The following is a 24,907-nucleotide window of genomic DNA, read 5'->3' on the forward strand; positions in this document are numbered from 1 at the left end:
TATGGAGCATTTAGATAACTAAGCTAGTAGTTAATGGATTATTATGGTGTCTACAGCACATATAAAAACCCACACTAAGCATCTGCTCATGCACATACAGTAGCACAGTATACAGTAGATACAGTAGACAGTGTGACCTCGGTCCTGAGTGGCATGATTGACCGTCTAGTCTCTTTGCTGTGTCTGCATTTATACTCCAGTCCATCAGAGTAGGACTTCAGTGTTCATCTCACAGTCTAGCATCAAGCTCCTCTGAGGACTATGAGGTTTTTCCGCACTGCCTCAGACTTCCTTTCCTTTCATTTTCAACAAAACAACATTAGACCCCTCCCCCCCACATACAGCCTCTGAAAGTGAAAGTGAATGAGTCATCTCAAAGAAACCCAGCAAACATTAAGAGCTGCAGACACAGTGCGCCACACAGAGAAGGAAGGACTCGGAGCTCAGCAGCAGCGTCTGAACCAGGTGATTCTTTGCGTGTGTTTTGTACTCCGGGTCTGCGTAGGTTTCCTAAAGGAGTTCAGTTTTTCTCCCACATCCCAAAAACATACATGTTCGGACAATCGGCTGTGCTAAATAGCACCCGAGGGATGGGTGTAGGCCCTGACCAGGGAGTATTTCAGTGATTTCCTGCTAGGATTCAGTATCCTTTATTAAATATATTCAACATATCCTATTATATATATATATATATATATATATATATATATATATATATATATATATATATTTTTTTTTTTTTTTTTTTTTTTTTTTTTACATATTATTAAGACTTTTTTTTTATTTCCATAGTTCACAGCTTTAAAATAACAAAATAGGGAAAAGGTCCAGATACGAATGCATTTGAGAATATCCCAGTCCCCCCTTTTGGGACCTCCTGCAAACAATCCAGTTCTCTTCGATTCTTGGGTCGTCTTGCTGCACTGCTCTATCCCCAGAATTTCTACAGATGATGTTTAAGATAAGATAAGATAAGATAATCCTTTATTAGGAAATTCTCAGTGTCACAGCAGAAATGGATAGCAAGACACTCAGTTACAAAAACGTAAATAATATTACCACTATATAAACAATAAAAGTAAAAAAGCAATAACAATATTATTTACAGTTTAGCTCAGGGAACTGTGAAGACCATGGCAAGAACAGGTCTAGCATCTCACTAGGTACTAGTATCCTAAGAATTTTGTGATGTATACTAAAATAAAAGTTCAGTTCTCTTGTTTTTATTCTATTATTTCTATGAAAAAACATACTGATTACACTCATAACTTAAAATACAAAAATATACTTATTATTTTGTATGTTTTTAAAAAAGTAAAAATAGCACATAATAATGCATAAGGCTTTCTATTGAAGGGTTCATTTTTAAAGCAGTGTTCAGGACATGCAGTCAGGTCCATAAGTATTTGGACAGTGACACATTTCTTTCTTTCTTTATTTTATGTAATTTTGCCTCTGTATACCTCCTCAAGCATTTTGAAATAAAGGGTCGACTTTTAAAGTGTAGACTTTTAAAACGTTTTCAGCTTTTACATGACTCTTAAGGAATCTCTTTTAAAATCTAAAAAATAATTGAACAAACTGACAATTATAACTGTAGGAAGCATTTTAATTCTTGTTTGGAGATGAATAACCGCCTTCAGTTGCTGTGTCAAACTTATGGACCCGACTGTATGTGCTGAGTGTTTGTTGTAGGATATTTCAGTATATTGGATTATCTCATTTTTAAACACATTTTACAATAAATTTAAGTAATCCTTACTTTTACGGTCCCTCAATATCTAGGTATTAATCAGGTATATCTCAGACACAACCTTCAAAGTACTAGATATATAGGTTCTATAAATCAAGTGGGTGTATATGGAAAAATGCACAGTGCAAACTGCAAAGTGCTTTGTAGGGTAAAAGGTTTTTGAAGGGTAAAGTACGGTAGTATGGTAGGTATCCCAATAGTCTAATAAAATTACACTCTAATGCCCAACAGGTTCTGTCTATAAAAAGCACATAAAATGTTGCAAAATTGCATCATTATTTGGAGTAACAAGTTGGTAGCTGGAAAATAAAATAAGTAAATAATAAATTGTACTAAAATGCTGTACAATTAAGCAAACAAACTTGCATATACTCTTTCTGAATTGGTCATCTGAGATAAGAGAAAAGAAAAAATGTTAAATAAAAACCCAAGAACACAATTTTACCAGTTAATCATTTTTTTTTTTTTTTTGTAATTTTTTTGTGTGACTCTAAAATTAAAACAATAAAAACTGTCAAATAAAGCATAGCCTAAATGTCCAAGTGGGTTTCTATGGTATAAAAGCTTATTTGTTCTGTATTTACTAATATTCTTTTTGTCTCCAATTACACAGGTCACCGCCCTCCAACACTAAGTAAGTTTAAATGATCCAATACAAACTTGTAAGCTTGCAACCAAACATAAAATATGAACTAATTTGGCTTCCAGATTTCCAACTTTTTATGGTCCAGACTTAAATATAGTTAGCTGTACTTTTACACGCCTTAAAATCAGGATCACAGAGTAATAACTACCTTTTAACAAACAATTATAGATGTTACAGATGTTATGAAACACAATAAATTCACAATATAACAACAAATATTGAGTAAAATGTCTACTTTGGTTTGGTTAACTGGTTAAGACGTTATTATTATAACATAATCTACAAGTTTGTCTACAGATTTTTGATCTGAAGACTTTTTGTCCCTTTCTATGAAGACCTCAAATGTAATAAATAATAATAAAAAAAATAGAATTGTATGTATAGCCACAAAACAAACACACTTTTAAAAGTCACATGTATGCAAAATAGGTCCTTATGAGAAGTGTCCAGCATGTGGTACACAAATTCAGTTTAAAAACCAAAGCCTGGCCACCACACGGGTTCAGTTAGCTGACAGATTTGCTTTGGGTCATTGGTTTGTTGGTTAAAAGTGTCAGAGAATATAAGTTGTCTGATGTGTAAATAGTAAGTATGTGATTTTGATTGAGGGGGGAAATGCTCAGATGTTGTTTTAAACCCCTATTATTTTGCTTCAGAATGAAACTCACTGATTTCCTGAGGCAGCCCCCAGCCTGTCCAAAAATTACAGCTGTTTTAAATCATTCAGATAAGATGAAAATTACCCTAAGAAATTAGTACTTTGTGGTATTTTAGCTTAAAACTGTAACAAGAACAAATAGAAGCAAACATATTTTTTTGTAACTATTTCTGTATTACTGTAATTATTTCTGCATTATTTTTGCAGTCCTGTTGGTGTGCAGTCAGCATTGTGGGCGGTTAAGCTAAATAAAGAGATTTTGTTTTTGCTTTTTCATAACTTTTTATAATAATTCTCAATGTTTTGTAAAAAGTAAAAAATAGCACATAAGAATTCATAAGGCTTTCTATTGAAGGCTTCATTTTTAAAGCAGTGTTCAGGACATAAGTCCTGTCAGGTCCATACGTATTTGGACAGTGACACATTTTTTTTAATATAGTTTTTTTAATTTTATGTCATTTTACTTCCTCAAGCATTATGAAATAGTGTCGACTTTTAAAGTGTCGACTTTCAATGCATTAACTCTCAATAAATCTCATTTACAATCTCAAACATAATTGGACCAACTAACAATTATTACTGTAGGAATAAAGAGATTGTAGCCAGTGGAGTAGGTCAGCTTCTAGCTGGTTTTAGCCTTTTTAGCCTCACTTTTCTATTCTCCCAAAGTAGCCGTTGTGTTTGTTGGAGGTCTAAATAAAATGAGCCAAAACGCCCCCTCTAAAACATCAATAATCCACTTAATAGACTTGTCAAACACTTCCCAGCACTTTAGAAATGTCCCTATACAAATCAGGTCCCTGCTGAACAGGTATACTTTTCTAACAATCTCATCCTTCTGTTTCCAGTGGAATTCGTCACTGTTTTGGCTGATAAGCAAGTCAAGGTAGGAGAAGATTTCACTCTTTGCTGTGAGACAAACACAGGAGACTTTACTGTAACATGGCAGAAAAACATCCAGAAACTGTACTGTGTGGAGGGCAAACACAGAACCGGAAAGGATGGCAAAACAGTTTTCTTGCAAATCAAGAAGGCTGAGATGGAAGATGAAGGGAACTACACTGTAACCATACAGAACCGATGGGGTAGCGCCTCATGCTCTGCCATGGTCCTTGTTGGTATGTAGGAATTCTAAAGAACTTATTCACACCTTAACTGATGGCTCATAGATCTAAATTGAGAATAAATGAAGATCACAGTGAAGCATCAGTAATGGACAGCAATGGACCGTGTTTAGTAATAGGGACCAACATTGTGATAAATGACCCCAAACTAAACCATTTCTTAGAAAAAGCTGCAAAAACTCAAGAACGTTTGTCTTACAGAACTTGACGAATGGAGGATCGTCCAATGGAAGTAAGTCCACTGTCACTCTTTCACATAAGAGCTTAAGATGTTTGGGGAAAAAATGAAAGATGAAATGTGGCTTGTACAAAGTGCATCTCATCACTGTCCAATGAAAAACATGGATCTCCAAAATGGGGATTTTACTGGAGAAGGCAAAAATGGAAGTCAATGTAAGAGTCATTTAGAGGATTTCTATTGGTCCGTTCATCCAGAATTATTTACACAGTGTACAGAAGCAGCTACAGGGTTCAAAAAGTAAAAACAAACAAAACAAAAAAAAATGGAAATACATGGTTTCAGCAGCAATATTTAACATGTTTTATTTTTCCAAAATGTTAAATTCACTGAACATTTCCAAATGATGCTCAAAGAAGCAGAAAAAATATTTTAACAAACATAAGTGCAAATAACGTGAAGTAGTAAACCCAGCCTCTGTAGCTACGCAAACATACAGCAATATTTCTAGCAAATCCTAATGCACCCTTACTCTTTTTTAAAACATTCAAAAAACTAATAAACATAAACATGACCTGTGCAAATGATTCGACATCTTATGTGTTGGAAGTCCTATGTGCTCAGTAAGCTCCTCTAAGCAACTGTTTAAAGATCTGAAAACAAAAGTTATCCAAATTCCCACGAGGTACGGAAAAGCTGTAGGAAGATAGCCCGGTGTTTTCAGCTTGTGGTTTCTACAGCGTGGATTTTATTATGACCATTTAGGGGATCCGTGGAGGTCAAGACTAGATCAGCAAGAAACCTGCAAAACAATTCTCAGAGGACTTCCCATGAGTTCCCATAATTTGAAAGATCACCAGTGGCATTGGCAGTATTGCACTGGCTGAAGCTGAAAAGAGGGAAGATTCTACAACAGGATAACGTATATCCAAAATATTACATCAGAACCAACAAGAACTACATGAAAAGATGCCAACTGATGGCTTTTCAACCCAAAATTGAGTGACGTTTAACAGATATGTAGGCGAATGTTGGAATGCATCTAATGATGACTGTCAAAATCACGTGTTTCCAAAGTTTTCGCCTGATGTTTTTTCATAATATATCATTTTGAAGTATACAGTGAAGACGTACAAGTACTTTGTTACAGTATATGAGTAGATTTTTAAAGTATCAATCCTTTACCTGAGTATTTCATTCACTTAACACTTTTTACTTCTATTCCCTAAATTTCACATTTAAAAAAAATCAGAAAAGGCTCGTTAAGATAAGATAAGATAATAAGATAATTCTTTATTAGTCAGTGTCACAGAAAGGGATTTATAGTGTAAATAAATAATTTACACTATATACACAATATAAATAAGAATTAAAAAAGCAATAACAATATTATTTACAGGTAATTGCAAATGACTTAATTGCACATGGGGGGGGGGGGTATTCCACATAGTATTTTTACATTGAGGGACCTCTGTTCCCTGAACATGTGTGTGTAGTTTAAGCGTGTGTGTATGTGGTCCGCTGAGAGCAGTGCTGGTTACTTTACAATTTTATTTTCACTGTTTTTAATCGCTCAGTTTCTAATCAGGCAGCTAATCATTGATTTCTGATGGCTGGTGTCAGTTTTTATTTTTAAAATTTTACTTTGATTTGTTGTAATTATGATGCCAAAAAAATCCTGTTAAAGAAATCCTGTTCAGATTAAGACAATTAGTGTTAAAACAGGCTATTAGTGTTAATCACACGTTCAGGGTGTCAGAACTCAATGAGAAACTGGTAAACTCAGGTTAGTTTTCTACCAGAATAAGCAGACTAAAATATCTTTTGTACAATTTTGCAGATGATTCTGCAGCTCTACCATAAACCATTATTTACACTCAGTGCCAGGGTTGTGTTCATCTGTAACTTAAACAATCTTTACTATAAAATATTAAGAATCTATTCTGACTTGGTTAGAACTTAAAGTTTAGGACTCGGCTTGACTTTTCTCTTCTCTGGACTGAACTAACTCAGGGCCTAAATTTCGTTTATGGTACTATGAACTATTTCTTTACCCTCTTAGACAAGATCCAATGATCAACGCCCTAAAGTCCTTCAGAATTTGCAGCGGGGACATCAGAGAGCTCCGCTTTCTTCTGTATGGACCAGTTGGGTCAGGGAAATCCAGCATTATAAACACCATCCACACCATCTTTGAAGGACATCCCCACATCAACTGTCCGACTGCTGATTTAACATGCATGAGTTTTACCAGAGGGGTGAGGACACTCTTGTTTGGCTAAAAAAAGACTATTATTACTATGTATTCTATTGTGGCAGCGTTCAAAAATGTGCATAAACGGGATGTACTGAAGATGATGGAATTGCTTGTGTGCACTAGTTTTAGTAAAACCACTTACTATTAAAACCCATTTTGATTATTGTTGTTATTATTATTATTATTTACAGTTTAAGAAGTACAATATCAGGAACCTACCTTTTGCCTTCTATAATTTGATGGGTCTAGAACAGGGGCAGTCATATAGGATGCACCCAGATGACATCATGAGTGTGTTAAAGGGCCACATACCCAACAACTACACAGTAAGAAAAACACACACACACTAAATGAAATACAATGAAATTACAATTAAAACAGAAGGTTTAATTTTCTGTATTTTCCTCTTATGTTTAGTTTCATCCTCATGCTCCAATAGATAAAGACAACAGACACTACATCCTGAACCCCACTCTGAACGATAGGATTCACTGTCTAGTGAGCGTGATTCCAGCAGACAAAATATCACTAATGAGCGATGAAGTCATTCAGAAAATGAAGACCATCAGAGCAGCAGCCAGTAAATTAGGTGAGCTCACTTTTACATACATATGTCATTTACTTCAAAGGAAAAGATTAGAAGTGTTATTTAATTACTGCTTATTAACAAGTGCAGCCGTTGTGGTGTGTGTCTGAGGTCTGAACACTTGTAGGACAGCTCAGGATAGCTTGTATCTCTCACTAGAAGGCCAAAGTCCTTCTTTCTGAACATTCCTGCCATTAAATAAAATCTGCAGAGATATGCTGCCACTGTCGTGGTTCTGCCGCTGATCAGTAAGAGCTCACGTTCCTCTGCTGCAGGAATTCCACATGTGGTTTTCATGACAAGAGTGGACCAAGTGTGCATAATGACACACCGAGACTTGACTAAGATCTACCGAAGCAGGAGGATCAAGGAGCAGGTCAGTCACTTTGTTTCCAGAATAAAACAGACAGCTGTGGGACATTTTAATAGGTAGACTAATGATAAGCTAACGCTGCTGTGTTACACTGTGTCTGCAGATGACCACATGCAGTAACAGACTGGACGTCCCAATGAACTGCATCTTCCCTGTGAGGAACTACCAGGAGGAGGTAAAGCTCAATGAGCAGCTGAACTGCCTGATGCTGGAAGCCTTCACGCAGATTGTGCGTTTAGCTGACGACTTTGTGAAGAAGAGTTATTGCTTTGTTTTTAATTTGTTTTAATATTTTAATAGTTGGTGACTAAGGGCCTGTGTGGATCCCTAAAATATGTACATTCAACTTCATTGAAAGTCTTAAAAACATGAGAAATGTCCAATGTCCAAACAGCACAGAAAAGTATTTTACTGTCATTCAAATATATGCACTTATCTTGTATTCAACTATATTTGTGATATATTTAAAGGACACTTGTGACATAGTTGCCAAATTGCTTGAAATTGTCCATTTTCAAACATGGGACATACATGTCTACCACATACAGCCCGCCTTTACAATTAAGATTAAGATGCTCGTTAAGATGCATTCTTAGGTTTCTAATAAATTCATTATTTGTATATTATAGGACAACAAAGCAAAAAAAAGAGAAAAATCCGACCTTTAATTCAAGAGCATGAAATCATGTGTGCCACAATTATTGGCACCCCTGATGTTAATACTTTGCACAACCCCTTTTTGCCAACAAGACCGCACTTAATCTTGTCCTATAACATTACATTTATATTTACATTTAAGGCATTTAGCAGACACTCTTCTCCAGAGCGACTTAGAAAAGTGCTTTACTATTTACTCAAGAATAACCTCAGCTAGCTCGAATAGACTAAAAATATACTTCTAATCTTAGACACTACTAAACACAAGTCCGTAAGGAGACCATAATACTCTACTATTCACCCAAGTATTCTTCTTCAAGTATTTTACAAGATGGGTGAAAACAGAGAGAGGGATCTTCGACCATTCCTCCTTGCAAAATCTCTCTAAATCGCCCTGGGTCCTCTCCTAAACACTCTTCTCTTCAGCTCACCCCACAGGTTTTCAGTCGGGTTGAAGTCTGGGGACTGAGATGGCCATGGGAGGAGTTTGATTTTGTGTCTGGTGAACCATTTTTGTGTAGATTTGGCCACATGTTTAGGGTCATTATATTGACATCTTCAGATTTCGGTCAGAGGCCACCAGATATGGATTTAAAATGTCCTGGTTCATGATGCCATGCAAGGTTCCTGGGGCCTTTGGAAGAGAAACAGGGTTCAAACTATGGAGAAACCTAAAAACAGCAAAGAGAAAATGCCTAGTCCATCAGATTCTCAGTCTGAACCTGTGTTCCAGCAGCTTCCAGTTTATGGCAGGCCTATGTTCTTCTCGACTTCCTAGCTGAGGGTCCTTGGTACAGTAGCTACACATCCCAATAACTTGTACCTAAGTACAGCTGGTTGAACTGGTGATCTTACATTTACATTTATGGCATTTAGCTGATGCTCTTATCCAGAGCGACTTACAAGGTGGACCAGTGTAGTGTTAGGAGTCTTGCCCAAGGATTCTTATTGGTGTAGCACAGCACAGTCACCCAGACTGGGAATCGAACCCCAGTCTCCAACGTAGTGTGGTAGCTCACTGGCAGGTAGTGGTGTTATCTGTTGCGTCACACCAACAAGCTTGAAATCTGATGGTGGTTAAAAATGGCTCCAAGAGACATTCCCAGTAAATCTATCATCATCCAGATCTGCCTTGAGCTCCTTGGACCTTTCCCATTGCACTGTGTGTTGGTCAATCCAATGAGTGCTGTCAATCAAACCCTTTATGTGGCACAGTGAAGCTACTAGCTGTAGCCAATCATGATCACTAAAGTTACATTGTAGTGCCGGAAGTTTAGTATAATTGTGACCCTTGATATTGCTGCGATGTTCACGTCCATTATGAATGTATGTAAACTTCCAACCTCAACTGTAAATAAACACTTGTTGATGTTCTGTCTTGGCTATATGTATGTATGTGCAAATGTCATAGACCTATTTGTTTGTGTGCATTTGTGTAATTGTGTGTGTGTGGCCAATAGAAGGTATGGGATATTTGGTAGAAGAATCAACACTGGTGGCCATGCGTGATGCTGAATGGTTTTCAGATGGACTAGTTGGACTAGTTGCTATGTTGTGTATGCATTAATAAGCAATAGTGTTCACACTCTAAGGAGTGTTTTCTGCACTGCCTCAGACTTACTTTCAGTTTTAGATTCCTGTAAATGGGTTTTACACAAAACAAAATTAGAACCCAACCCCCATCGACTGCCACTGAAAGTGAAAGCTGAATGTGGACAAGAATGATCGTATAAATACAGCAGACAGGAAGAACTGCAGGTGCAAGTCCAAGTCAAGTCAAGCAAGTGATTCAAAGTTATAATTCTCTAACTCCAGTTTCCACATTCAAATCAGCTAAAAGACAGTGGCGATGAAGAGCTCTCTGAAGGCTGTAGATGCAGATGATTCTGGGAAGGGGTTTAAAAAATCTCAGAACAGTCAGAAATCAGCCACTGTTCCACTGTCCGCTAAATCATTTACAAGTGGAAACCAACTGCCAGCATCGCCAGTTTAGACCGTCCTAGCTAGCTCAGCCCAAGAGCGAAAACCACTAGATGAGTGAAGAAGTCTCCTAAAATGAGTTTCTCACCACAGCTGATGTCAAAGTACAGCATCTACCATCAGATAGAGACCCAACAATTGTGATTTTCATAGGAGGTGAGCAGGGAGAACTTTTACTGACCGAACAAAAACCATTAAAAATTAAACTACCAAAAAACAAAGTAACATAAAAACAATCCACAACATCAGAGCCAGACTAAAGTTTGTCAGAGAGGATCTGGACGAAGACTTTGGACAGTGCTTTAGTTTTGCCCTTACTTCTGTAATTCCAGATTGGTTTTATCTCTAAAATCAGATTTCTAGAGAACATTGTAGGTCACGTTGACTGAATGTTGCCGGAGTGGACTGTAAGACACAACATTTTTTTCTTTGTGGGCTTTGTGCTAAAGGAACGAAGTTGGGGGTGGTGGTTGCATAACTGAATTATGATCCACAGATCATGCATATAGCTGTTCTCTTTTTGCTGCTATCATCAATCATTCAAAGTCTTCAAAATCATCTAAGTCATCTGTCTGAAGTCTAAGTCAAGTCTCAAGTCCTGAAAACCAAGTCAAAGTCAAGTCGAGTCTTTTATCTGTCAAGCAAGTTTTAGGACCTAAAAATTGCCAAGTCACGTGACTTGAGTCCTTCAACTCTGACGATTTCATTCAGGTCTTTTCAGAGCCTTTTCAGTTCTGATGCTGTGAATCACTGTTTTATTTGGGCGATATCTGAACATCTAAGAAAAATATATTGAAATTTAATCTTCAACAAGTTTAAATAAATGATTATTTGAGAAGAACCTGTTTCGTATTATTATTATGATGAAAAATCATAAATTCAATTTTGTGTTACAGACGGTGCAATGTATTCCAACATAGAAAAACTTTTGGGATTAAGACTTGGTGAGTTTTAATGATCAATTCTAAACTTGTACAAACAGCATGTTGAAGCTTTCAATAAAGCACACATACAAATGCCAGAGCTGAACATATTAGTAACATATTTGTATAACTAACATGTTAAAATTAACAGTTTTATTATTAACATATGTTTATATGTTTTTGTGGATTTTGGTGAAGCAATCAAGATGTGACAGATGTCTAGACTTTTCACTTTAATTAAAGGGATTTAATAAAAATTATGCTGTTTAGGATTTTCTGCCATTTTTCAATTACAGCCCCTCGATTTTGTACAAGCTCAAAAGTAACTGGGTAAACTAACAGACAATAAGGATCAGTCTGTCTGATGTCTGGAACCCAGAGACATCACCAAATCCTGACTTTCCTCCCTTCGGATTCCTTGCCAGACCTTTGCTGAAGTCACCTTCAGTTACACCATAATGTTTGGCAGGTTTTTATGATTACTCAGACGTGTCCCATTACTTCTTCAGTGCACGCATTGGTTACCTAGGCCGTCTTCTAAACTTTCACTGAATGAAAGTGAAAGAAGTTATGAGGCAGTAAAGTACTAAACATGACTGCTTTATTGTACCCAATAAAAAATGTAGTTTTATATACTTGTTATGATACTGATATTAATATTGACTAATAAAATTTGTATGAAATTAATTAATGGATTAATAATAAAAACGTATTATACAGTATACGTATATACATATCTGTATATTTTACCACTGATTTAATGAAGTTCCTTCAAATGAGATTATTATTTATTTTTACCAATGGAGCCCCTTCAGAGCCCCTATTTATACCTTTATTAATTTAATTGCTGGAAACTTTTTAAACATCACAGTGCAATTTATTTATACTGTCTGGATACTTAACATCATGTTACCCAAAATAACTAGACAGTATTTGTGTGTTTGAGTGTTCATCACATACTCACACAGTTAATAGATAGACCCCACTTGGGATTTTAGTAAACTTTAAATAAACTCTAAACTAAGTCTTAAGATGTATCACAATGTTATTCAAATAAAATATCTAGAATTTAAGAGACTATATAATAAAGGATTACCAAAATGTGCATGTGGGTTTATATGGGATATGTTTTTGTTAATAATATTCTTTTTGTCTTCAATTACACAGTTTCCTTCCTTCCATCACCTGGTAAGTTTAACCATCCAATACAAACTTGTATGTTAAAACTTTCAATTAAATATACAGTTTTCAGCTCATCTGAATAATTTAAAAACAGAGAGCTACAATTTTGGGATGGATAGACAATAGTCTAGATTTTCGCTTAAGCATAGTTTTCATCCCTTTAAATCTGGGTAAAAAAACTTATAACAGAGTTTCAACCAAGAATCAGAAATGCAATATAATGCAATATTATGCAAAGAACTTTAGAACAGAGACAAAACAACTAAAATGTGTTGAGTGTTGAGCAGCTTCTAGGTATCTGACTTGACTGTTTGGCAGTATCTATGCTTAAATGTATCTTTTAGATGGTGGACTATTCACACTAGCTATGGATATCTTCTGAGGGGTCAGTGAAGCACAATTCTGGGATGGATGGACAATAGTCTAGATTTTCGCTTAAGCATAGTTTTCATCCCTTTAAATCTGGGTTAAAAAAAACTTATAACAGAGTTTCAACCAAGAATCAGAAATGCAATGTTTTGATGAAATTAGTTGAGAAAGTTGAGAAAGTAATTATAACAATCTGTCTTTTCCTCTTGCTGCAGATATTCTGGACTTTTTAATTATAAATAAGGAAACAAATAAATAAATGAGAATAACTTCCGACCAAAGGCAACCAAAAGCTTACAGAAGTGCTTCACTGACCCCTCAGATGACATCCCTAGCTAGTGTGAATAGTCCACCATCTAAAAGACACATTTAAGCATAGATACTGCCAAACAGAACTGTCAGGTCAGATCACCTAGAAGCTGCTCAATACTCAACACATTCACCTACACTTTCTCTCACCAGTCATTTACATTTGTATTTATATTTACATTTAAGGCATTTAGCAGACGCTCTTATCCAGAGCGCCTTACAAAGTGCTTTGCTATTCACCCAAGAAAACCTCAGCTAGTTTAAATAGACTAATAGTTCAAAGATACCTCTAAGCTTTAGACATTACTAAACACAAGTCAATAAGGAGACCATTATACTCTTCTCTCAACCTGAGTACTCTCAGAAGAGGAGGGTCTTCAGTCTGGGTTTGAAGACAGCGAGTGTTGGACTCTACTGTTCGGACACCCAGGGGAAGTTCGTTTCACCACTTCGGTGCTGGACAGAAAAAAGTCTGTACGCTCGTCTTCCGCAGATTTTGAGGGATTGTGGGTCGAGCCGAGCCGTACTTGAAGCTGGAAGGGTTCTTGGTGCGGATTGGCTTTTGACCATCGCCATCAAGTATGGGGGGGCTGGCTGGTCCATTTTTGGCTTTGTAGGCCAGCGTCAGGGTTTTGAATCTGATGCGGGCAGCAGCTACAGGAAGCCAGTAAAGACTTAGCTCTCTTTGTTTGTTGCATAGAACATCCATCAGTCACAGGGAGGAAAATTATCTGTTGGCTGATCCAGATACTACCCAACAAAAAACGTTTAACGTTTAACCCCTCAGTAACTACAGTGCCTTCTGTAGAACGTTTCTGTAGAAAGCAGTTTGTAATAACACTTTCGGCCTGTTGGTGGACCTCAGGCTGTGTGAGGGGCTAACCTGTAGCTGACCTACCAAAACACTGTTCAGCACATTGGAAATAATCCACAAAATAGCATTAACCCAGTGGCTAGACTTCCCAAACACTACTCAGCCCCATAAACCCCTCCATTAATCCAGTGGTTCAACTACTCAAACACTACCAAACGCAAAACGACCCAACAGGTTTGATAAACAGGTTTGAGACAACTCATGAGCTTTTAGAGTTGGATGGTTCAGACGAAGGAGGAAGGAGAGCACTCTCACAAAACTATGAATACGATCATATGTAGATAAGCGTTTCCTTCTTGACGAGTTTCTGTTTTCTAACAATCTTTTTCTTCTGTTTCCAATAGAATTTGTCACTGTTTTGGCTGATAAACAAGTCAAGATAGGAGGAGATGTCATTCTTCGCTGTCAGACAAACACAGAAGACGTAACTGTGACATGGGAGAAGAAAGGCCAGAAACTGTGCTGTGTGGAGGGCAAACACAGAACAGTAAAAAGTGGCACAACGATTTACTTAGAAATCAAGAAGGCTGATCTGGGAGATGAAGGGAACTACACTGTAACCATACAGAATTCATCGGGTAGTGCCTCATGCTCTGCCATGGTCATTGTTGGTATGCAGAAATCCTAATGAACTTATTTACACATTATCTGATTACCTAGAGCTACAAAGAAGGTAATAACACTCAGTAATGGACTGTGTATGGTAAAGAGCTCCAACCCTGTCATAAACAAACCCAAACTAAAGCAAACAAGCAGAAAAAAGCAGAATTCAGGGGATTCTGATGTTTTGGGTTTTTTTTTTTTTTTTGTTACTTCTACAATAACTCGTGGATTTCTTACAGAAATCAATGAATGGAGGACCGTCCAGTGGAAGTAAGTCATTCTTTAACATGAGACTGTTTGCTAATTTGCTAATTTTAACATGTTTGGAGAATAAATAATACATACAACCTTAAAGTTATGTTTTATTTTTAGTAACTATGTCGAAATTCTGCTAAAACAATTTTTTTAGTTGAGAAGTGAAACAGAGTGTTTAAACGTAATTAACCACTTACTGCAGAAAGGCCTATTACACAAGGCGTATTACTCAGTAACTACAGGGACTTCTGTAGAAACTGGAGGGGCTATATCTTTGGTAATGGAAGTGTGTATTAACACTAAGGGGTTAAATGTAAATTGATAAAACAATATTTTCAACAAATCATAATTATCACTTACTCTGTCCATCAAAATATAATCAATAAATAAAGCATTGCATTGCAAATGATTTAGCAAGGTCTCAGACTTTGATGAGCAGACCAGACTTGAGGCTTGTCACCAACCGTGGTTGGGAACTGTCAGCTGAATCAAATTTCCAAGCTTTATAAATTCTCTGGTTCTTCAAACCTTACAATCTAACAATCTTAAAATAATCAATGCCCACGAGACAGGAGAAGCTATAAGAAGATGGCCAAGACAATGGCAGTTTAGGGGAACATCTCAGAACTCTTTTTTTATCCTCTTAGACAAGATCCAATGATCAGCGCCCTAAAGAACTTCAGAATTAGCAGCGGGGATGTCAGAGAGCTCCGCTTCCTTCTGCATGGACCGGTCGGGGCGGGGAAATCCAGCATCATAAACACCATCAAAACCATCTTTGAAGGACATCAGTTCATCAACTGTCTGACTGCTTCAGCATTAACAGGCGAGAGTTTCACCACAAAGGTGAGGGCGCTCCTGATTCAGCCTAAAAATTGGTATATTGTTCCTCTGACTTCTCAGAGGAACCACACTTTAGCCTTCACCCTCTCAGTGCTAGTAGCATCATGTGATAAGGGAGATCTTGAGGGTGGGAATTGGATGTAACAGAACTGGGAATTGCAGGTTTCCTTTTCCGTAATCCACCTGCTCCAGTCTCTTCTCTAGTCCTGAGTTATCATTATTGCTTCCTCCTGTGTTTAGTTTGTTAGCCCTGCTTTCACAGCTGTCTGGTTTGTGAAGGCCCCATCTTTCAGTTTGGCTGAAGAGAATTAAATTGGGGGTTTTAAGAAATTCATATTTTCCAGTTGTATTTTGGTTAAAATATTAATTATTATTTTTCTTTGGTTTTGTTTTGTTTTTACAGTTTGAGAAGTTCAACGTTGGAGATGTACCTTTCACCTTCTATGACGTGATGGGTCTGGAAGTAAATGAGTCCAAAGGGGTGCACCCTGATGACATCATCAATGCTTTAAAAGGCCACGTACCCAACAACTATGAAGTAAGATCAACACAAAAAAACAGTCAAGCCAGGCTTGTTAATGTTGTTTCAGGAAAGACTGTATGGTCTCATTTTTTCATTTTTGTTTAGTTTAAAGCTTGCACCCCAATCGATGAAGACAACAGAAACTACATCCTGAACCCCACTCTGAACAATAAGATTCACTGTTTAGTGAGCGTGATTCCAGCAGACAAAATTTCCATGATGGAAGAAGAAGTCATCCAGAAAATGAGGATCATCAGAGCAGCGGCTAGTAAATTAGGTGAGGTCACTCTTATATCTGTAATGTGCAAGAACACTTGGGCTGGAGCTCAGGGCAGCTTGTAGTTTTCATTAGAAGGCCCAACCCCTTCTTTCTGCAAAATCCTGCCAGAAAATAAAAGCTTTAAGAAAGCACAGATATCTACCACTAGCTGCTGTGGTACCTAGACATGGTATGTATCTCAGGATCATCTACATGGTCCTGCTCACAGCTCAGTACATTAATACCATTATGGTCTCTCAAAGTGCATAAAACAATGCAATTGGAGCTGTTTCGAACTCCTTTGAGATCTGTAAGAGCTCATGTTCCTCTGTTGCTTCTGCTGCAGGAATTCCTCAAGTGGTCTTCATGACTAGAGTGGACCAGGTGTGCACGATGACACAGAAAGACGTGACCAAGCTCTACCAAAGCAGAAAGATCAAGGAGAAGGTCAGGCACTTAATTATTTGGATTTGGATTCCAGAATAGCATGAACTGCCATGGATTAAACTAACGCTGCTGTGTTACACTGTGTCTGCAGATGACCGAGTGCAGTAACAGACTGGGCGTCACGATGAACTGCATCTTCCCTGTGAAGAACTACCACGAGGAGACCAAACCCAATGAGCAGCTGAACAGCCTGATGCTGGAAGCCTTCACACAGATTGTGCATTCAGCTGACGACTTTCTGAAGAGGAATTCCAACCAGCAGAAAACTGTAGAATGAATTTTAAACATATGTATATATTTCACTGCTGTCCAATGAATGCATCTCCATTTGTATCCATTTTTAGTTTTCTTTTTTATCTGAACCCTGTAGCCGCCCTTAAGTTCTTTTAGTGTCAGAAACTCTCATTCTAAACAAGAAAACACACAAATAAGAGTATAAGTCACATATTGCCTGTGTTTGGTCATTAGAAAACTAAATAAAAAAATAAACAATAAATACATAAATAAACACAATTTGAACTCTTGCATTCGCTCAGTGAAAGCACAGCGCATCCAACAAGACATTTACATCTTTTTTACAGCAGTATAAACAGAAGAGGCTGGGGTGGGGTAATGGGACATTGAGAAGTTGAGGGTGTAGTAATGGAATGTTGCAGAGATGGGGTGGGGTAATGGGGTTTGAGGGGATGGGGTGGAGTAATGGGGCATTGAGGTCATGAGAGTGGAGTATTGGAGTGTTGCAGAGATGGGGTGGAGTAATGGGGCATTGAGAAAATGAGGGTGGAGCAATGGAATGTTGCAGAGATGGGGTGGGGTAATGGGGTTTGAGGGGATGGGGTGGAGTAATGGGGCATTGAGGTCATGAGAGTGGAATATTGGAGTGTTGCAGAGACAGGGTGGAGTAATGGAGTGTTACAGATATGGGGTGGAGTAATGGGGCGTTGAGGAGTTGATGCTGGAGTAATGGGGCATTGAGGAGATGAGGCTGGAGTAATGGGTTGTTGAGGAGATGAGGGTGTAGTAATGGGGCGTTGAGGAGATGAGGGTGTAGTAATGGGGCATTGAGGAGATGAGGGTGGAGTAATGGGGCGTTGAGGTTATGAGAGTGGAGTAATGGAGTGTTGCAGAGATGAGGGTTGAGTAATGGGGAGTTGAGGAGATGAGGGTGTAGTAATGCAGTGTTGAGGAGTTGATGCTGGAGTAATGGGGCGTTGAGGAGATGAGGCTGGAGTAATGCAGTGTTGAGGAGATGAGGGTGTAGTAATGGGGTGTTGAGGAGATGAGGCTAGAGTAATGGGTTGTTGAGGAGATGAGGGTGTAGTAATGGGGCGTTGAGGAGATGAGGCTGGAGTAATGGGTTGTTGAGGAGATGAGGGTGTAGTAATGGGGCATTGAGGAGATGAGGGTGTAGTCATGGGTTGTTGAGAAGATGAGGGTGAATTAATGGATTGTTGAGGAGTTGACGCTGGAGTAATGGGTTGTTGAGGAGATGGGGGTGTAGTAATGCAGTGTCGAGGAGATGAGGGTGGAGTAATGGGGTGTTTTGGGTTTTTTGTGCAGATGTATGCTGGACTTGGTCTAGCTGCTGTGTTGCGTAATGCCCTGAGCGAGAGCGTTCCCAATGAACCACAGTTAGACTTGTTTGTTCAACTCTCAGTGGAGAATGAAGCCCCTCTGAGGACCATGGGTTGTTTTCCACACTGCCTCAGACTCCCTTTCAGTTTCAGTTTCCCAGAAATCAGTTCTTTACCAAATGTCAGTAGAACCCTCCCTCCACCCGCTACCTTTAAAAGTCAAAGCATCAATGCGTAGCAGAAAGGAAGAGCTGCAGACACAGGGCTGCATCACACAGAGGAGGACACAGCCCTCAGAATCACTTCTGACAAAGGTGAGCCATTCTCTTCTCCTCAGTCTCCCACCTCGACCTGGAGGAATCCTCATCCTCAGCCACTCTTCCTTACAGAAAGGCTTTGCCTGCAGGATGTTTAAAGAAGGATAATTTTTTTCTCTTGATGTAAAGGTTCTTTATTAATGTAAAGGTCACACCTCTAATACAAAAAAGGTTCTTTATGGAACCAAAAATTGGTTCTTCTATGGCTTCCTTTTGTAGCACTTTTATTTTGTAGAGTGTAGAACATGAAACCAAGCTCTTACAGTTTTCTAAAGTCCAACTAAATGATACTGGGGCATTTTAAGCAAGGTGTGTTGAGGTGTTTATGATCTTTAAGCTACTGCAGGAGTTATATTCTTTTTTTTTTTTTTACAGACAGTATGATGTCCAGTTTGTTTCAGTTTCTATTTGGACTCCAAAATCCTGGTGAGTTTTAATGATCCAATCCAAACTGAACAAACAGCCGGTTGGCGCTTTCAGCCAAGCACACAGTGTACTATACCATATAAGAGAAATGCTCAAGATAACCATATACCTGTATGTTAAAAATTGTGTGTATGTATATATATATATGAAAAATAAGACTATAAACTAAATATTTAATTAATTGTTTAGGAATTAGTCTAATTAGTCTAAAGTAATTTGACTCATTTATAAATATATAAACTCAATTATAAATATATGGTTTATTTCTAATACTTTAGTCTGGAAGCCCAGTCACTGTCTCCCTGAAGTCTTGAACCCATGGAAACCCATGCTGAGTTTTTTTGTTGTTGTTGCAGTAAGAATAGTTATAGAATTAAGTAGAATAAACACTAATAATGACACTCCTACAGAAAGTGGTGGTGCTTCTCCATCACTGTGTTCATCATTAGAACATCTCCAAAGTTCTCCTCTCTCATGGAGTCTACTATTATTTAGAGTTCTCCTCAGATCAACACCTGGTTTGGTGGTAAATCAGGGCTTAATGATGGTAAATCAGGTGAGCTGCTGCTGCTGCTGCTGATGATGGAGTTGAACACCTCCTCTGTGCTGTGCTGGCTGGACTGCGGGGCATCCAGGAGAAACCTGGAGGAACCAAGCTCTGTTCTTCAGACTAGCTCACCTACAAGATCTCACTACTTTCTTCAGAATGAGAAGCTCCTGTTTCTCCTTTTTACTGGATTTATCTTCACCTGCTTTATCGGTTCTGATGAGATCTGGAACATATGTCTTATATTGTACTAGATTATCTGTCCTAGACCTCACCATCATGTTTCAATCCAAGCTTCATGTAGTACTATCATTAGGCCTTTATTGTCTAAGGTATTTCCCCCATTCATAATATTCTTTTTGTTCTTAATTACACAGCTCGCCGCCCTCCGTTACCCGGTAAGTTTAAATGATCCAATACAAACTTTTATGCTGAAGCTTCCGATCAAACGTACAGTTTACTCTAGGTTAGCGTCCAGTTTACAGCAGTGTCGAATATAGACTGGACAATACAACAAAGCACTTATTTTGGGGGCAGTTTTCTGTTTGTCCAAACTTCTTACGAACAGATTTGACATTTTTCATGATAATGAAGTTCATCATCAGCATCTATTTCTTTTTTTTTTATTGTTTTTTAAAAATGCTGTTACCGAGATAAATTAATTATCTTGGTAAGCAGTTGATAAAATTAAGAATATGATACAAATATTTAAGCAATATAGTTATTTTATAGGTAGTTTATACTTTTTAGTCTATGTTTATTCAGACCTTAAAAATACTTGTTTTAATTCTCAAAAATGATATAAGAGGATAACACAGTAAACTCAATATGCTAAACCGAATCTGGTCTCTAAATGAACACAAAGATCAACAACAAACTAACAAAAGAGATCAACTACTCATATTGGTTTTCTTAGTAGTTTTACTGGGCCCTCGCCATGTCCATATAGATTTTTCCCATTAACTTTGCTGTCTGTGGCGTTATACTGACAAATGGGGTTGGTTTATTAGAGCTTATACAGTTTTACATAAAATAATTATCCCAATGCGAGATAATTATATGTTTATGTTTGTTTTTTCAAACATAACATAATCAACTTAATTGCTGGGACCTCTTCATATCACAGTGTATTTTAATTATACTTACTGTTTTATACTTTATTACTTAAACCATTTTCGACAGTTTGTCACATCGCATACTCAGTTAATAGCTAGAACCAAGTTTCGAATTTCATTGTTATTTAACTAAAGTGCCTTAGAAATCACCTACATGTTATCTACTATATGTGCTACCTAGAACTAATATATATATATATATATATATATATATATATATATATATATATATATAATTGTATTTAAAAAGTTTTAAGATAGTTTCAACAAAACTTTTTTGGACTTTTGGAACAAGATTTGTAAACTTGTACAATTTGTAAAGAATTGTAAACTTTCAACCATAAAATAAGGCATGGCCTAAATCAGCAAATGAGTTTAGGCATATAAGGCATTTCCCTTATTAATAATATTTTTGTTCTCCAATTACACAGTTCCTCGCCCTTCATCACCCGGTAAGTTTAAATGATCCAATACAAACACATAGGCCCGTCACAGGCATCTTTTCTCCTTCATTATCCTTTCATTTACACTGTTCAACTCTTGATCATTATCTTGGTAATAGGCTAATGAGGGAAAAACACTATGTCCGAATGTTTGTGTTAAAATGTAATCTTATTTTTTAAAACTAAATAATACCCCCACACGACGGGCAAGAACTGGAGTAAAGTCAGGGCAGAGAATCTGAACTCTACCCAGGGCTCAAGAAAATGGTCTGTGGCGTTGGCCTACGTTTTTTAATGCTATTCTTTTTATGTTATCTAAAGCTATGGCGTGATCATAATTTAGTGCAGATCACTGTGAAGACCACTGACTGTAGATAAGCGTTTCCTGCTTGACGAGTTTCTGTTTACTTACAATCCCATTCTTCTGTTTCCAATAGAATTTGTCACCGTTTTGGCTGATAAACAAGTCAAGGAAGGAGAAGATGTCACTCTTCAATGTCAGACAAACACAGGACACGTAACTGTGACATGGGAGAAGAAAGACCAGAAACTGTGCTGTGTGGAGGGCAAACACAGAACAGGAAAAGAAGGCTCAGCGATTTTCTTAGAAATCAAGAAGGCTGAGCTGGGAGATGAAGGGAAATACACTGTAACCATACAGAATTCATCGGGTAGTGCCTCATGCTCTGCCATGATCATTGTTGGTATGTAGAAATTCTACAGAACTTATTTACACATTAACTGATTACCTAGAGCTAAAAAGAAGGTAATAAGGATAACACTCAGTAATGGACTGTGTATGGTAAAGAGGTCCAACCCTGTCATAAACAATCCCAAACTAAAGCAAACGAGCAGAAAAAAGCAGAATTCAGGGGATTCTGATGTTTTGGTTGTTTTTTTTTTTTTGTTACTTCTACAATAACTCGTGGATTTCTTACAGAAATCAATGAATGGAGGACCGTCCAGTGGAAGTAAGTCATTCTTTAACATGAGACTGTTTGCTAATTTGCTAATTTTAACATGTTTGGAGAATAAAAAATACATACAACCTTAAAGTTATGTTTTATTTTTAGTAACTATGTCGAAATTCTGCTAAACATTTTTTTTAGTTGAGAAGTGAAACAGAGTGTTTAAACGTAATTAACCACTTACTGCAGAAAGGCCTATTACACAAGGCGTATTACTCAGTAACTACAGGGACTTCTGTAGAAACTGGAGGGGCTATATCTTTGGTAATAGAAGTGTGTATTAACACTAAGGGGTTAAATGTAAATTGATAAAACAATATTTTCAACAAATCATAATTATCACTTACTCTGTCCATCAAAATATAATCAATAAATAAAGCATTGCATTGCAAATGATTTAGCAAGGTCTCAGACTTTGATGAGCAGACCAGACTTGAGGCTTGTCACCAACCGTGGTTGGGAACTGTCAGCTGAATCAAATTTCCAAGCTTTATAAATTCTCTGGTTCTTCAAACCTTACAATCTAACAATCTTAAAATAATCAATGCCCACGAGACAGGAGAAGCTATAAGAAGATGGCCAAGACAATGGCAGTTTAGGGGAACATCTCAGAACTCTTTTTTTATCCTCTTAGACAAGATCCAATGATCAGCGCCCTAAAGAACTTCAGAATTAGCAGCGGGGATGTCAGAGAGCTCCGCTTCCTTCTGCATGGACCGGTCGGGGCGGGGAAATCCAGCATCATAAACACCATCAAAACCATCTTTGAAGGACATCAGTTCATCAACTGTCTGACTGCTTCAGCATTAACAGGCGAGAGTTTCACCACAAAGGTGAGGGCGCTCCTGATTCAGCCTAAAAATTGGTATATTGTTCCTCTGACTTCTCAGAGGAACCACACTTTAGCCTTCACCCTCTCAGTGCTAGTAGCATCATGTGATAAGGGAGATCTTGAGGGTGGGAATTGGATGTAACAGAACTGGGAATTGCAGGTTTCCTTTTCCGTAATCCACCTGCTCCAGTCTCTTCTCTAGTCCTGAGTTATCATTATTGCTTCCTCCTGTGTTTAGTTTGTTAGCCCTGCTTTCACAGCTGTCTGGTTTGTGAAGGCCCCATCTTTCAGTTTGGCTGAAGAGAATTAAATTGGGGGTTTTAAGAAATTCATATTTTCCAGTTGTATTTTGGTTAAAATATTAATTATTATTTTTCTTTGGTTTTGTTTTGTTTTTACAGTTTGAGAAGTTCAACGTTGGAGATGTACCTTTCACCTTCTATGACGTGATGGGTCTGGAAGTAAATGAGTCCAAAGGGGTGCACCCTGATGACATCATCAATGCTTTAAAAGGCCACGTACCCAACAACTATGAAGTAAGATCAACACAAAAAAACAGTCAAGCCAGGCTTGTTAATGTTGTTTCAGGAAAGACTGTATGGTCTCATTTTTTCATTTTTGTTTAGTTTAAAGCTTGCACCCCAATCGATGAAGACAACAGAAACTACATCCTGAACCCCACTCTGAACAATAAGATTCACTGTTTAGTGAGCGTGATTCCAGCAGACAAAATTTCCATGATGGAAGAAGAAGTCATCCAGAAAATGAGGACCATCAGAGCAGCGGCTAGTAAATTAGGTGAGGTCACTCTTATATCTGTAATGTGCAAGAACACTTGGGCTGGAGCTCAGGGCAGCTTGTAGTTTTCATTAGAAGGCCCAACCCCTTCTTTCTGCAAAATCCTGCCAGAAAATAAAAGCTTTAAGAAAGCACAGATATCTACCACTAGCTGCTGTGGTACCTAGACATGGTATGTATCTCAGGATCATCTACATGGTCCTGCTCACAGCTCAGTACATTAATACCATTATGGTCTCTCAAAGTGCATAAAACAATGCAATTGGAGCTGTTTCGAACTCCTTTGAGATCTGTAAGAGCTCATGTTCCTCTGTTGCTTCTGCTGCAGGAATTCCTCAAGTGGTCTTCATGACTAGAGTGGACCAGGTGTGCACGATGACACAGAAAGACGTGACCAAGCTCTACCAAAGCAGAAAGATCAAGGAGAAGGTCAGGCACTTAATTATTTGGATTTGGATTCCAGAATAGCATGAACTGCCATGGATTAAACTAACGCTGCTGTGTTACACTGTGTCTGCAGATGACCGAGTGCAGTAACAGACTGGGCGTCACGATGAACTGCATCTTCCCTGTGAAGAACTACCACGAGGAGACCAAACCCAATGAGCAGCTGAACAGCCTGATGCTGGAAGCCTTCACACAGATTGTGCATTCAGCTGACGACTTTCTGAAGAGGAATTCCAACCAGCAGAAAACTGTAGAATGAATTTTAAACATATGTATATATTTCACTGCTGTCCAATGAATGCATCTCCATTTGTATCCATTTTTAGTTTTCTTTTTTATCTGAACCCTGTAGCCGCCCTTAAGTTCTTTTAGTGTCAGAAACTCTCATTCTAAACAAGAAAACACACAAATAAGAGTATAAGTCACATATTGCCTGTGTTTGGTCATTAGAAAACTAAATAAAAAAATAAACAATAAATACATAAATAAACACAATTTGAACTCTTGCATTCGCTCAGTGAAAGCACAGCGCATCCAACAAGACATTTACATCTTTTTTACAGCAGTATAAACAGAAGAGGCTGGGGTGGGGTAATGGGACATTGAGAAGTTGAGGGTGTAGTAATGGAATGTTGCAGAGA

The 24,907-nt window shown here is 37.8% G+C and overlaps 3 protein-coding genes across 3 annotated transcripts; all 3 read left to right on the plus strand.

The window, feature by feature from the left end:
* The first annotated feature begins 390 nt into the window (after positions 1-390).
* On the plus strand, positions 391-9,606 carry LOC140561394 (interferon-induced protein 44-like). The gene is made up of 9 exons (XM_072686579.1): positions 391-465; positions 2,367-2,387; positions 3,906-4,175; positions 4,383-4,413; positions 6,422-6,617; positions 6,808-6,942; positions 7,034-7,205; positions 7,478-7,578; positions 7,679-9,606. Coding segments are annotated over exons 2-9 (1,092 nt in total). The 5' UTR covers positions 391-465; positions 2,367-2,386; the 3' UTR covers positions 7,865-9,606.
* Positions 7,680-17,270, plus strand: LOC140561393 (interferon-induced protein 44-like). The gene is made up of 10 exons (XM_072686578.1): positions 7,680-7,750; positions 11,109-11,156; positions 12,303-12,323; positions 14,214-14,480; positions 14,712-14,742; positions 15,375-15,573; positions 15,974-16,108; positions 16,199-16,370; positions 16,699-16,799; positions 16,891-17,270. Exons 2-10 carry the CDS (start codon positions 11,117-11,119, stop codon positions 17,074-17,076), a joined length of 1,152 nt encoding a protein of 383 aa, XP_072542679.1. The 5' UTR covers positions 7,680-7,750; positions 11,109-11,116; the 3' UTR covers positions 17,077-17,270.
* A 1,356-nt stretch (positions 17,271-18,626) lies between these two features.
* On the plus strand, positions 18,627-24,719 carry LOC140560742 (interferon-induced protein 44-like). Its single transcript, XM_072685262.1, has 11 exons — positions 18,627-18,687; positions 19,066-19,116; positions 20,041-20,061; positions 21,210-21,230; positions 21,659-21,925; positions 22,162-22,192; positions 22,824-23,022; positions 23,423-23,557; positions 23,648-23,819; positions 24,148-24,248; positions 24,340-24,719. The coding sequence occupies exons 2-11, from the start codon at positions 19,071-19,073 to the stop codon at positions 24,523-24,525; spliced, it is 1,179 nt and encodes a 392-aa protein (XP_072541363.1). The 5' UTR covers positions 18,627-18,687; positions 19,066-19,070; the 3' UTR covers positions 24,526-24,719.
* The last annotated feature ends 188 nt before the right edge of the window (positions 24,720-24,907 follow it).

Source organism: Salminus brasiliensis, chromosome 8, assembly GCF_030463535.1.
Source record: "Salminus brasiliensis chromosome 8, fSalBra1.hap2, whole genome shotgun sequence".
NCBI classification, from domain to species: domain Eukaryota; kingdom Metazoa; phylum Chordata; class Actinopteri; order Characiformes; family Bryconidae; genus Salminus; species Salminus brasiliensis.